A 15,633-nucleotide genomic window follows, 5' to 3' on the forward strand; every position below is an offset into this window, starting at 1 on the left:
ATGGGTGATAGGTAAAAATAATCCTGGGAACAGAGGTAGGCCTTCCATCTCCCGGGTAAGTGCTTTTACCATTCACCTACAGAGCCAAGCTCACTCCTGTGAACATTAGGTTTCTGGTCCCAGGAGCACTGCATGTCCTTCTGCACAGTGGCCCAGCTTCAACTGCGGGAGGGAGAAGGAAAGTCTCCACTCACTCCAAATAACCTCTGCTTTAGTAGTCGCACTGCTCTTCTGGGAAGCAGCAGATGAATTGCCTAAGGAGGCAGTGAGCTGAAACTGGGTGATTAATTTCCATTGAAAGCACACTGATTTCGAGGCCAGCAGTTTCACAAAGAGCAGTGGTGGTCTGTGAAGACCTGCCTAAGGAACAGGCTAAGAAACACCTACCATTCTTACACTAAGTTTGCTAGATGACACAAACCTTGGTTGCAACAGACTGTGGCCTCTCCCTGCCAAAGTACCCAATGAGCCAGACTCCTTCCCACTTCAGCCCTGATATTGCATGTTTGGAAACCACCGCCCTAAACAATTATTAAAAAACACTCCAGAAAGTAGACTCAGCTAGAGGTTTAAAAGAGAGCAACATGTGCAACAGCTTTGGTGAGGGCCTTGCTCTTGCCCAGGTAGGTTAAATAGGGTCTGTGGACTAGTGGATGGAGCTTCTCAGGAGCCTCTCACAAAGCAGCATTTAGTTCTTTGACACAGGCCTGTTCAGTGCTGCCAACGGTCATGCTGTACTGGGATGTGCAAAAGCACAACTCTAGGTGTTTGGGGAGCTCTCTAGTCAGTAGAAGAGAGCCTTAAAGAACAGAGGCACTTGGGAGGTCAGGAAGCTGCTGAGATGATGGGTTTTAAGTCATGATTTTAGATTCAGGTACCAAAATGATTCCCGTGTCTTGCCCTTGAGGCTAATTATCCTTTATTGGATCTAGCTCCCCCATACTTAAATACTTATAGACATGGGCACAGAAGAAATCTAAAGACAGCCTGTTACTCCCATGATGTGATTAAAAACTCCTCACCAGCAGTTTTGTGCACCATGAGGAAGCAAGTCGACCAGGAGAAGCAGTGCTGTATCAGCCAGGAGGAGAGTTCAATGCGTATTTAATGCTGGCCCTTGTCAGAGGTGAGAGCACCAGAGGCTGCACATCAGCCTGCACATCATTAGAGGCTTTCTGCTTGTTTATACAAGATAAACAGTCGCAAAGCAGTCTGAGCGAGTCGGTCTGTGATTTCCTCAGGTATGCCACTGCCCAAACTGCTTGGCCAGACTGTCATTTGGCAGAGATTTTATAGTCTAAAATCAGGGATACACAATGGCTGGACAACAGCTGCATTCTGCCAGACCTCAAGGCCTAATCCAGAAAGCCCCCAAAATGGGCTGCAGCCAAAAGCACATGCGGACAGTAAGACATCTGGACAAGCAGAGCCCTGTGCTCATCCCGCTGAGCAGTGCCCCTTGCTGTCTTCATCTTAAAACTGTCACAACTCTATCCAAAGAGGAATTGGCTTAAAGCACTAGTGTTAAACTATTAGTCATTTATTGTAAAATTAATCCCTCATTTAAACTCCAATCCCTCCAAAACCCTGCTTCGAAGCCTTCCTTCTTGTTACCTCTAGTCCTTTTCTTTTAATAAAAAAGGCAGCATATCTGAGAGCTGCAGCTCATTTCAATCTCCAGATGTACAAACATCGCTATAAGCCAGTTTGTATGTCATAAATGAAGAACTGATGGGTTTTATCAAAAGCAAACATATGCACACATACACACACATGCTCACACACAAAACAAACCAGAAAAAACACAGCGGGGGAACAGGAATGCCAATCTCTGAGTTAAAAGGCCATTTGAGGCCTCAGAAAGTTCACTTTGTTCCTTGTTAACAGTTAATAAAATTTTATCCACAGCTATTACTATGTAAAAATAACTTTTGCGTTCAAGCACATTGTTTAAGGAAACAATACTCCAGTGTCATAATTGGCTTAAATCAAGCATGAATTAGAAATACTATAAAAATGACAACTTGTACAACATCATCACAAGTTATTTCAATTATGTGCAGTTCCATTAGAAAGGAAGAGCAATCCAATACAAAATAGTGGGATTCTTTTTTACAAAATCACTATTTTTCTACAAATTCATGTATCCTTACCTTACATAGGGAAACATGACATACTGGGGGGAGAAGCCTGGGGAAGTTCTCATACAGAGATTTCTGACCATCCAGATTAAGCATAAAATGCTAAAACATCAAAACTTCTGATGAACTGGAAAACTGCAGAAAAAATCCTGATCAGTTCTGAGGCTGAATTAATCTAAAAATTAAACTCAGAAGCAAAGCATTTTTGTTTTGTTAACTGAGTCTTTAGGAACAGGATTTTCCCTCCATCTTGGCAACTAGAAACTTGATTTCCAATGAAACTGTGATTTTTATAACCACATGACATGGAAAAAGACGTGAAATACCACAAGTCAAGACAAAATGAGCAGTGCTGTACCTAATTTCTCACATTGGGAAACTCTATTTTGTGGGATTTTGCTCTTTTTCTTCCTTTCCTTCATAAAATGGCTCTTCCATATTCTTGAGTGTATTGGAGTCTCTCAGATAAGGGACTGTAAGACGAGGAATGGAGGACCCAGGGCTGCCCACGGGGTGCCGCCACTTTGATTTTCACCTGAGGGAAGCACTCTGACAACAGCAATATCCCTTGTGCTTCCCAAAAAACCACAGGCCCTGTGGCTTCAGAAAGACTGCCCGCAAGGGCTCCCTGCCACACCATGCCTTTTCCTAAGGGTGAATGAAGGCAGTTGTGAGTCCTTTTCCCACACCATTTGGGTGGCTGAGGGTGCAGGGAGAGGCTTTAGAGGTGTAGTTTCAGCTGTGCGTGCCAGCCGGCCCCCCGCCACCCGAGTCAGTCTCTCACAAGCCATGGGGTAGAGGGTGAGGGCCACACCAGGGAGCAACCCCCAGGCAGGGCCTTGGCTTGCCTGACAGCCACTTCTGCCTCAAACACTGTACCTCTTCCCCTACTGCCCGCGGCGCCGGTATAATAAAGTGAATTACTCCATTATCTTCTCCCCTCACCTCCCTTCTGCAGCCTTCAAGGGAACCCCCTCCCACCCAAACTGCGACATCTGCATTTGAAATGGATGGAGGCTGGGACAGTACCTGGCCATGCTACCTCCCATCCTGGTCTTGAGCCCATCTCTCCTCACACCACCACTGCTGCTGGTGCGTAACAGCTTCGGAGGCAAAACCCCACACTGGTCATAAGTGTAAGGCACACACAGAAATGGGCACACACACACATGGCGGCCTTTGTCTCTCAAAGCGCCTCAGATTTAGCCACAAGGCGTCACCTGTCTCACACCATCCCTAGGCCATGCCCCATGTGCCACCAGCAATGGCACCATCGATCAGCCAGGCTGTGGCGGCCCTGGCCAAGGGTCCCACTCCTCTTCCTGACAGGTTTTACTGTGGTGACCGATGGGGACAGGCACCCCAGCAGCAGGGTGGCCTCAGCGGGGTGGGTGCCATCCCCACTCCACACTCCAACAAATGCTGTCAGAGTGCCCAGGGGGCTGCATGAGAGCCACACCCACCTCTGCCATGATGGCTGAGGGGACAGAGGCTGCTTGGGCTGTACCTGCCCATAAAGGCCTCGTCCTGCGACAGCTGGTAAATAAAATGGCTGTGGGGCACGATGGGGTCACAGGCACTCCCTCTCGATGCCCCCGTACTGCACCGAGGTGCTGAGCCTCACCAACCAAACGAGCCTCGCAGAGATTATTTAGCTAGGCGAAATTATTCGCTACCATGGAAACGAGTGAAGAATGAGCAAAATGATTACAAGTGAAATACCTACTTAACAAGTTAGTTACTTGCAATGAACTTTTATTCCCTTCCTCCCTGCAATCAGATTTGCCTGAAACACCAAATACTCATCTTCCCTGTGAAAAAGAGACAGTTAAGGCCTTCTGGCAATTTACATTTATTAAAAGTCTCTATTTTTGTCCTCATCTAGTCACATAGCTTGGATCATCCACATATCTCCTGACTAAGACCCTGAAAACACAATGTCCAAGACTTTGGGAACACTCTGTATTTGACTAGCGCCAAGTGGAATGTATTACTAGATTACACATATGATCTTCGTTATCTGGGATATTTAGCATTTGGCACAGGACCCCTGGAAGATAACATGCCAGAATCACTTACTGTGTGTTGGGACAAGGAAGAGCAGCCTCTCTGTGAATGGCATAACACTGCTTCCATGTACAGAAGGGGAAAAAAACACCTTGCGAACTTCTGAAATCCTCATGTTTTAACTTTAACTTCTTCAACCATAAAATCTACGTAATAAAATTGGGTGGGGGTGACTTTTTAGGTACTTCTTTTTTAGGTTCTTTAAAACCTTTTTAAAATTATGCTTATTTTTTTAAAAAACAGCCCCTGCTTCTAGCTTATACCAAAATAACATCATAAACATGCTTCATGCTGTAATAAAGAGTAGTTTCATTACCGATATTTTAACACCTTTAGTGTGTAGAGACACACATCTACAAATGGTCATGCAGACTCAGAAATCGTGAAATTATTAGTGAGTTTCAGCATGTAAAAATATCACTTTTAAAGACCTGGTGAGACATGCATTAGGAAAGGGGAAGTTGCCAGTGGCTGCAGCATGGAATTTGTCTGTCCCTGTGAAATATCTGAGACGTGAGCAGAAGTCCGCCAACGCAGAGCAGAAACTTGGTAACTTGGGCTTTTTCACATGCAAAAATTGTTTTGGGGGACAGCAGAACAAAGTCTGAAAATTTGACTTGAAACAAGTCTTTATTATTCTGTATCAATTATTTCGAGGTTACAAGACCTGATGCTTAAATCCAGGCCTCAGACATTTCTGTTTCAAGCCCACTGTTGCACTGAGTATATAATTAAGTCGTGGAGTTTTCATCAAAGGACACCAAGAAAAAGAGGAAAATTACAACTGCAGAACAGGGCCAGGGCCAAATATAACTAACTCAAACCTTTTGCTGGTTTCCTACACATTAATGGAGTTAACAATCTAACTTACTTTTCTTGCACCTGAGTATCAGCCAAGAAAAATATCAAAAGCTTACTTTTCCAATGAATTTCTACAATAACTTTGCTCAAAGTGCTTCCAAAGAGGACATCTGATGATATGAAACAGTCCTTCTATGCCTATTCATCACTATTTCGTGAGGAAAAAGAAACTGTACAGAAAAAAAGGAAGAGAACCAAGAACAGGAGGCAATGAATAGTCTGCATATTTTCACCTCTTGGAAGTAAGGGCCCAAATACCACTACAATATCTGTACGATTTACTATGTTCCTCTGCTGCCTGCAGCTACAGTGAGCGAGGCAGTGATTACAGCATGGTTGCACATCTGTGCACCACCGTGCCATACAGTCATCCCAGAATTCTTCTGTAGGCCAAATATCTTGTAACTCCTTTTATATAACTGACATGGAAAGGCAAGATTTGTAAGGAAGGCTTAACTTTCATTAAACCAAATGATATAGCTGGAGAAAAAGAAGACAAGCTTTTAAGCACACAAGACTTCCAGATTTGCTTCTCTTTCAGGACTGAAGGACAATGGCACAAACAAGCATCTGCTTTTTCCAGCTAGATCATTTTGCCTTACTTACATCCTTGTGCCACCACAGCTACAACAACATGAACATTAAAAAACCTTAATCCTCTGAATGCTAAATAGCCATCTCCAGCTGTCACAATGGTTTCTTTAAATAAATATCATTAAAAAACTTTAAAATGCCCCAAAGTAAGTCTCTCCAAAGCATGTGCCACCACATTTTATGAAAGTGCCCTGTATACAAACCAAGGACACCTGACATATAAAGTGGTATAAAACACAAACTGACTTGTGCTTCTAAGTATTTCCTGCCCTTTTAAACTTTGCACTTGTTCATTAATTTCAACAAATATTGAGGTGAGCCAGCTGCTGAGGTGAAAGGATTCATATAAATCCCTCACAGATGTTTGCTAACTTCAGATAGGAGCTTTATTATCTACAAGTCATTAATCAACCATTAACAAGTGAGTGTTATGGAGTCCCAGTATTAAGGTTTACTGCCAGATGAGAATAATGGACTTCGCAGGCTGGCTGTGTCTACAAGAAGAGGAACTAAGAGCTCAGACAGGTCTGAGATAAAACATTTGGAGGAGATTAGAAAACATGAGAAGACGTTTTGTTGCTCTTCAGCTCGCCTTAAGAGAAAGCACTTCACAGGAGTTAAGCATTTACACAACAAACCAAGTGGAAAGTTCAAACTCATCCATCACTTTGGTGATGAAGAGGAATGTGTTTTGCACAGCTGAATAAGGAAGTCAGGCACAGGTGAGAATTACTGCTCCTGTGAACAATAATAAACACCATCCAGAGTGTAACCCTCTAACTGATAGACTTTGAAGATACAAAATCACCTGCTCTGGCTCCGGAGTTCTCAGACTTCACCCAATACCTCTCACTAAGGCCACAGACTTCAGAACAACAGGAGCAGCTAAATTGTTGCATGCCACTGGCAGAGGACAGACATGACTAAGGCAGCATCCATCAGCTGTGAAATCGGGAGGGTCCATCAGGTAGGCAAAGCATTGCCCTTACTGCAGAACAAGGCAATGTTTCCCCCCCTTCAGTCCTGTCCACCACAAAGTTTCTGCCAACTGGCCTTACAAAAAAATCCTTCCACATAGCAGATCTAGAAATAATTCTGATCTGGGCTATACAAGCAAGACATATTTACACTTAAGAAAGTGTAAAATTTGTAGGTGAAAATGTACATACTGAGTGTGTATCCCACTCAGCTTCTCTCCAGCTATGTCTGACTTCTGATACTTACAGAGCAGGCAATAAAACAAACAAATAAAATAAATCAGAATTGAAGAAAAATGTTCATGTCTGAACCCCAGCAGGCAAATGCCAGAAGACTGAAATATAAGCATCGAATATAGTTCATTCTCTTAATATCAAGAAGCAAGTCTTAAGACAGCTTGAAGAGAAGACATTATGGAGACATAGATGTATAAACTGCAGGAAACCCTAAAGTCCAAGGGCTGAGAGATCCCATCTCTTGTCCCGTGTACTCTCCAGTTATTGCTACTGCCCATAGTAAGTCCATCTCTAATTTCGCAACCTCGGTTATGAACGTGTCATCTATACCCAAAAGGTGGTATCACAATTCTGAACATAGCTACAAGTACAATGAGGAAATAATAGTAAATGGAGAATAAATATGGTAGTACAGACAATCTAAACAATTTCAGTATTCTAATGAAGGGGTTACAAAATACCCATTCATCTTATTTTAAAGACTTGGAAACAAAGTCAGAGAGAGGCCACAGAAGAAATTTTACAGACAGAACCAGAACACATGTTGCTGGCTCTAAGTCCTAGGCTCAGGGCACTAGACTACACAAAAAGGTGCAAAAGCCTTTAGGAATTCATTTCTAAGTTTCTTCTTTTATGTCATAGCCAGCAAAAAGACCTGCAAGTAGTTTTGACTCATTTTCCTTTCCTATTTTGCAACTCTAATGTTTTCACAGAATACTTTCACAGGTTTCTGAAATACCGTGGAATTCTGCATGATGACAAATATGAAACCAGGTATTAGTTAGATCAAACACAAAAAACTTTCCAAAGCTCACATACTGATTACTTAACACACCACAAAGTAGGAAAAACTATTCCTTACAAAGCCATACTTTAATTTCCCTCAATAATGTTTCTTCCTAAAGAACTCTACACAGCTGGAAGCATTAACAGCCTACCAGATGGTTCACTTCTCGATAAACACTTATGTTTTCTAAGTTTAAAGTCTAATGAACTGTAGTGCAGGAAGACAAAAGTTAGGCATGCAGAGTGGTTCAAATGTTAGGTCAGGGCTGGGGCTGGACAGGGGACTAACTCCACAGAAACTCCCATTTCTATGGTAGCTTTACATTGGGGTATGGAGGGAAGAGGAACAGCTGATCCTGGCAGAAGATGAAGACGAAAAATGCTGAATGTTTCACACTCGCACACACCCACATACTCAGCCCCACAAGTGTTAACGCTGGATGGGAGAAGGCTGTGACCACCAGATCCTGGCCCACAGCATTGTCCTAAACCAGCAGGTGCTTCCAGAGCCCTGCAGAGCCTTTACCATGCAGCAGTCCATGATAGAAACTCAGCTCAAATTAAATTGTACAATCCCACAACAACCACTCCTGAGTTATGCCTGGCCCTGCATGAGCGTACAAGACAAAAAGTAGGAAACATTCATCTTCTGCCCATGCCATCTCCCCAGCAGGCAATCACAGCCAGCTCCAAATTAATCAAAACTGATGAGCCCAAATGTTGCATGCCTGGTTGCAAATCGCGGAGCAGCTCTGCTTACCCAATTGGGTATAAACAGCTTAGTGTGGCAGCACTGGGGAAACCCCCTCTAGGAGATCAGTCAGTGTCTGGGCTAGGTCTATCACATCTTCCAGCAGGCTTTATAGTTGTGCAGCTACTGAGCAGCCTGCATTGTGTTTGACAACCTGCTGTAGACAACAGCTCAAAAACATTCCAAGTTTTGGTCTGAGAAACTGCAAAACACTATAGCCAACAAAACTCACTGACTCACCTTGAGACCGATCTAGATCTGTTAAGTGCTTTGACAAAGATCAAAGATGGTGCAGACTGGCGTCTTTGGGCCAAACTCTTCATTTTCTGATTAGAAAGAGAAACAAAATGAAATCACAGGTGAGATTCAGAACAATAACTGCATGTGTGCAGACTTGTTGCAGCCAGACTCCAATTTCAGACCATGGGAAAAAGGCTGAGTTATTGTCATCAGCAACCCCAGAGGGGGGAAACGGTTGTAAAATATCACATATTGAGAAAAACAGGAGTACAACCAGAAAGCCAGTGACAAAGAAAAGCTGATCATTAGTGTCTATACACAGATACCTGAGGTACACTGCACACATGAAATAACCTCCTAGAGCCTGTTCTTAACCTCTTTTTGTCCCTTAATAATCTATTGTTCTTTAAATTTATCAAATACCCAGATGGTGTTTCAAATTTCAAACGCATCATACATTTCTGTGTCAGGTCTGACATTTACCATAAATTAAGGTTTGGCTTCTACCCACCTAACCTTATGTGCTACATTAGGCTACCTTTTTTTTCCAGATCCTTAGAGATGAGGGCATTTTCCTTGCCTACTAATCTAGTTGGAGCATTATGTCTTGTGTCTTGGTGGTCAATAATGACATTTTTTTCATTCCTGATTATGTATGGGACAAAATAGGGGAGTGAGAGGCAGGGCAGTTCCCAGTACAGAACTAGGAAGTGAGTGGGAAAAAGGAGACACTCGAAGACAGAGAATGCAGCAGGAGAAAAAAGGCAAAGCATAGGGAAGAGCTGAAAATGTCAGCAGCTATCAAGGGAGCATGGATTCCCACTGAGGGAAGTTGAATAGTACAGTAAAAATACTGAGCAAATAAACAACACTCCTTTCCCCAAAGGCAGAAATTTTCAAAAGCACCCACAGGAAACAAAACCACCCATTTCCCTGAACACAGATGTATTCACCACTGTACTGTCTCCCTCCTGCAGCCAGAAGCAGGACAAGGGAGTCCTGGCCCTAACTTTGGAGCTGTTCTCTAGAACCGGTTGTGCAGCTTACTGCCAAGGTGCACGACCTCTCCTCGCACTGACCCTTCACCAGAAGGGTGGTTGTTACCTTATTTAGCTCAATATTTAGCTCAAATATTTTTCAGAATAAACTGGTGAGCAAAGGACCGGAGTTGAACTCCTCCTGAGACCCCGACAGGACAGCATCCAATGCTGGAGCGGACCCTTACACCAGCCTGGTAACTGCTGAGAGCCCACAAACAGGTGAAACCTTGACAGTCACGAAGTCTCTGTTCTCAGCTAATGGCAAAGCAAGTCCTTCTTCCTTTATACTAAGAATAACCACTGACTACCAGGAATGGATATGTTAGGGAACAACTGATTCTTCTGCCAATGCATCTGCTGGATGTGGTGCACATTTTGTTTGGGCAGGTGCACAGCATGCTCCCCTCAGAAAAATGAAACTCTACAGTACTACATGCTTTACTTGCTTTTGACAAGTGCATTTCTTTTCCTCATTGCAGTGCATTTGTTATTGTGTCATTTTTTGGTTCCCCCTTTATTTATGTAGAGCACGCTTCTTTGTCTTGTCAGATACTCACTTACAGATATCGTGCAGCAATTGTTATAAATTCAACTGTGTAATTTCAGCTCACCTTTAAAAATTATCCCCTCCTGCCTCTTTTTTTCATCAAAAAATAACCTTCTCAAGACTGAGAAATTAAGCCTGGCAACATTTAGCTGTCTTCTATCCAATCAGAAAATAACTGGATAATAACTTAACAGATTACTAACAATGTAGATGCCCATTTTTGCTAGTTTTGTGCAAAAAAGAAAGAAAATACTGAATTTCTCTAGTGAAGGAAATCAGTTTGTCTTACTGTTAGCAAATCTGAGAAGCTGTTAGCATTTTTAAAACTAGCATATCTACAATGAAGGCAAAAGAAATCTGTGTAACAATGTAGTCTAACATCCTACAGAAGACAAGCCACAGATTTCCCCCAACCAGCATTTTTTGTAGGAGTTTTATATAAAGAATCAACTCCCAATTGGAAATTTATAGCTACTCTGATTATTGGGCAGGTGGCTTTCAGGGGGTGGTTAAAACTAGAGCATCTCAGCTCCTGTGATCACAGTGGAGGTTTGGTTATGTTTTCAAAGAGCTCTTAGATCCTTTGGCTTTTCAGCTCTGAAAAAGAAGCCACTGAAAAAACGCAGCATTTTAAAATCTCTCTCAATTACAGCAATTTTTTTCATGCTTGGGTTAGCAGTGCTGAATAGTGCCTCTGGCAGTGAGATTCCAGTCCTGACTTAAATGTCTGAGGACCAATGTAAAGATTATTACTACAGCAAGTTTAATAAGAGCTCAAATGACTGGCAGAGAGCCACAGAATAATTCAGGTTGGAGGGGATCCCAGGAGGTTTCTGGTCCAGCCTCTCTGGACCTGCTGAGAGCAGAACCCATTCAAGCAGGCTGCTCCAGACCACCTCCAGTTCAGGTCTGTGCTGTCTCCAAGGATGAGACACCGCAGCCTCTCTGGGCAGCCCCTTAATACAGACCTAAGCTATTAAGCAAAGCTTACAAAAACATAAAAAGATCACTGATGAGATCTGAAAAGGAAAATTTTCACAGCACAAGTGAAGTGAGTCAGGTCAGCTGTATGCAAATAAAAACATTACACAGAGACGTTGACTACAGATAGAAAGGGGCTTTTTTATTTACTTTGAGAAGGAAGAGGACAAATTCATTTTTGCCTGCTCTCCTCAGTTTCTCTGTGTTTACATGTGCAAGGATGCACCCTGGCAATGTGGAGAAGAGGAGATACATCCTGGACAGCTGTATTGGGAGCAGATGTTTGGGAGCAAAAGGAGATGCAAACACCAATTATCTAAGCGTGGGACACAGAAAAGCATTTCTCAACATGTGTCCCACATCATAACCTCCCATTTTTTCATGTAAATATTAGAAAGGTCAACGCAGAGAGAAAACCTCATACTTGCTGGCTGAGTCACACCCATGTGAAATGTATCATAAAATCAGTATCCATAATGAATGTTTACAGTGTGCAGATGCAAAGATGATAATCTTGTATCAGTGAGGACCAACGAGAGTTATTTTTGCCTCAGTTCAAAAGCTTGCATTCCTGATCCCCTTCCCTCCAATTCAGGTTTAACTTCATACTTCCTGCATTTCTGGTGGTGGTTGTCTTGACTGTATTTTTACCAGAAACAAAAACTTTTGGTTTTTCAGTTGTTGGACTGGGGGTATGCTTGAGTATTTGGCTAATTTTTCATCTGGTATAAACAGACATAGGGCTATAGATTTCAAAAGGATGAATTTACACCAGATAATGATCATACCTACATTCTGAAACACTGTTTTGTAAACTGTGATGGTAGGTGGTTTATGAGCAGATCAGCCCACCATGCTGAGGACAGTAACCTTGCAAACCATCACTGAAAATATGCCGTCTCTTCTCAGGAATCAGAACCCCTACGGATTACAGGATTACAGTAAAAATTTCATAAGTATCTCACAAGTCGTGGGTTGGAGGAGAAATCTATTCCTGACTGCCAACAAATTTTGCCTTGCAGTTGAAGTGGATACTGATATTATACGGAATTTACGTAAATTAGTATATTGCTGAGTTAGGCTATTAATCCCCATTCTGTGAAAATGGTAACATACAGCAGCATCCACATGACATCCTCAAAAAAATTGGAACTGAAGATAAAGCACGCTTTTGTACTTTGTGTCTATCACTTAACTATTTCAAGCTTAGAAAGATAATGGCAGAGCATTAATTAAATAAAGAATGCGTAGAAAAAATTGTGGTACTTACTATTTCTTTTGTGATGACAAATAAGTAAGAGATATACAGTGCTTATAATATTTTACAAGTATCTAGAGAAGTGAAAATCTGTGCAATAAGCAGATAACCCACTGCAGCTACTGCGAAAGTGTAGGAGGTCGGAGCAGGCAGGCTAACGCAGGGGCTGTGTGCTGTGATTCCCCAGGAGCACAGCGCCCACACTGCCAGGTTATGTTGCCTGACCGATACGATGGTCAGAGATGTGCAGGAGGACTCCTCTCACCAAACCTCAGACTTGCACACCTGAGCTATTCTCCCTGTGCTCCTTTTATAGTCAACAGAGAGAAAAGGACACATTTAGCACACAGTTCATCTTGTCCTAGAAGTGCTGGTTTCCTCCACTGACTGTAGAAGAAAACTAAGGTGACCAAGAAAATTGAGTTAATGAGCTCAATCCTTTCCTTGCTATGTGAGCAAAGGATAGGGAACAGACAAATTTGTGAGATCAGTAACGTAGGGAGTGATTGTCTTCTCAGAGAGTAGTTCGAGCTTAGGATAAGAAAATATTACCTGATATCAATTTCTACATGAAAGAGTGGAAAAATGTATTCAGTTCCTGACTGACAGGTCAACACAGCAGAAATGTCTCCTCAGCAATGTGCAGACACCCTTGTAGAAGCCTCACCAGAGATGAAAGGATTTCAGGCTCCTGATCTACAGGCTAGCTCCCAAAGTGGGTTAAGGCTGGGACATCTGCCTGGGTCATTTAACCAGGTGACAGGGACAACACTCAGATGTGCCACTACCTTGAGCTGAAGATTGCATTCAAGTGGCTAAGCTCTCCCTCTCACTGCTTTATTTTTCTTATAAAAAGAAGTCTGATTTTAACAAAGCCTACTCTTTAAAAGTATCTAAGTTAATAACTACAAGGGATTTCACCCATGTAAACTCTCTTCTTGTTGTCTGAGCAACAAAATCTATCTGTGGCACACATTTCTGGTTTAGCCAGACATAAACCAAAGCACAGAACACAACCCTTTACCAAAAATTGTAAGGAAAGGTTCAACTAACTGCCTGACAATCAAAAAACCAAAATAAACCTCAACACCTAGCAGTCAAATTTTCCAGAAGCATTGGGCATCACCCTTTCCCCTGTATCCCTGGGCTACTTAGGAGAGGTAATAAATAATTTTTTCCTACGTGCTATACCCAGTATTTCTTAGACTTACAGTGTATGGTTGTCTAAAAATACCAGAAATAACAAGAATCTCCTACACCTTGGTAAAGCAAGAAATGGCCCTGTACTAACCTATAACATTCCTGAGCCCTTATAAACAGGGTGAGAAGATGACTGTATTTGAACTGCTGGCTCAGGCAGCAGAGATGTCTAGGTCCCACGGAGAGACCATTTACCATAAAGGCAGAACAGGTGACAAAACTATGTGCTTTTGTTTATGCTGGCAGAATACTTTTACTTACAAAGACTTTCCTAAAAAGAAAGCCATTTTTGGATGGATAACTGAGGAGAAAACAATTGCAGGGGCACAAGAGGAAAGAGCTATCAACAGAATGGAAGCAAAAGCACATCATCATGGAACAGCAGCTGCTAGAGAGCACAGCAAAGCTGGAGACTAAAGGCCATCTCAGAGTAGAGAGAAAAATGGAGGAAAGAAACAAAGAGCAAAAGATGTTCTACCAACTACCTCCCAAAGGATACAAACCTTTGGAAGCACTGATATGGATGTGTTCAAAAGATCTCATCCATCTGCATCAAAAGACGGAGATGTGGAAGACAACTAAAAATGTGGAGGAGGAGAGCATTGCCTGTGGGTCCCACTGTCAGCTGCTTGCACCCACAGTGCTCAGACCAGCAACTCTGGTTGTGGTGCTTTTGATGAAGCCCAAAGTTTCCTTTTCAAGCCTGACACAAAGCAGGAAGGTTAACACATTTCTGTGATGTTTCTGTACAGCAAGGCTTTCTCAGGAGCAGTTTACAGATGACAGAGAGAGGAGATTCCCCACACTCCACATGGATACTTCAAGCAGCATTAAGTAAACAGGCAATAATTTGATGTATGCAGTACTTGGGTATTAGATCCTGCATGACCTGCCAAGTCCCTCTCTTTCCTACTGACATCATGAGGGACAAAAAAAAAAAAACCCGAACTCCAAGACTAGGAAACTCAAGAACTAGAATACATTGTTTTATGCATAATTTTGAATTTCTCTCATGGACAGACAAGAAGAAAAATTGCTAATGCTAGTTTGCAAGTAAAGCAGCATCAGGAGGCACATCACGACAGTAAGTTATCGTAACGCAGCACAGCCTGCCAAGGTGATTTCAAACCAAGATCAACTATGCGGATGACTTCATCAAAGCAGGGGCTCTCCCAGTCCTCATCAGAGATAAAATTGCTATAGGATATGTCTGAAGGATGACAGGAGTTGTCCATCACTTCACTAAACAGTGCCAGAAGCGTTCCTGGACAGCTGAGGTTCCTAGCACTACCAGGTATGATTTTGGAAGCAACTGACCAAATCCTCAGCCGGGATCATAGTAAACAGGACAGAGACTTGCAGGAAGAAGAAATCTCTGCTTAAGGAGCTTTATGTTAAAAAACATATATATAAGGGCATGATATCAAGGTATCATCAAATGTAATGGCAAATACATACTTGATTCATCTTTGCAGAGTAAGACAAGTAAAGGGATGAAGATTATGTATGACTATGCTTACTCTTCCAATTCTGTTAATTTGCTTGAATTTTATCCATTTAGTAAACTATTAGGGAACACTGTAACTCTCGCTGCCAGTAAACTGTTGCTGTATTTGTGATCAGAATCACAGAGAAAAACATCTTATAGTCATGGGATACCATATTCAAGTCTCAAACCATAAATACTACTTTGCTTAGTGTGCAAAATGGCTAATTTTTTGCACGCATTGTATGAGTAAATATTAAAAATAGCTGAGACTCCAAAACATTATAAGTAGTTACTTGAAATCTTCAAGGAGGCGGCAAAAAATCTTAAGAGTGACTCCTTGTGTTACCAAATATTGTCCTGTGTAAAATATTCAGGGTTGGCTGGAATCTAGCCCCTCTAAGAAGGGAGAAGTGAAACACCAGGAACTTATAAATATGGTTAAATGACCGCAGCTGCTACTGCTG

At 42.3% G+C, this 15,633-nt stretch overlaps 1 protein-coding gene across 2 annotated transcripts in view; it reads right to left on the reverse strand.

Moving 5' to 3' along the window:
- ARHGAP20 (Rho GTPase activating protein 20) overlaps window positions 1-15,633 on the reverse strand; it is a 62,539-nt gene that overhangs the window by 43,570 nt on the left and 3,336 nt on the right. For both annotated transcript variants that reach the window (XM_086481797.1, XM_086481796.1), the window contains exon 2: window positions 8,655-8,740. In XM_086481797.1, coding sequence (XP_086337923.1) covers window positions 8,655-8,740 — 86 coding nt within the window. The remainder of the gene's footprint in view (window positions 1-8,654; window positions 8,741-15,633) is intronic.

This window comes from Leptosomus discolor, chromosome 1 (genome assembly GCF_034619465.1).
Source record: "Leptosomus discolor isolate bLepDis1 chromosome 1, bLepDis1.hap2, whole genome shotgun sequence".
NCBI lineage: Eukaryota > Metazoa > Chordata > Aves > Leptosomiformes > Leptosomidae > Leptosomus > Leptosomus discolor.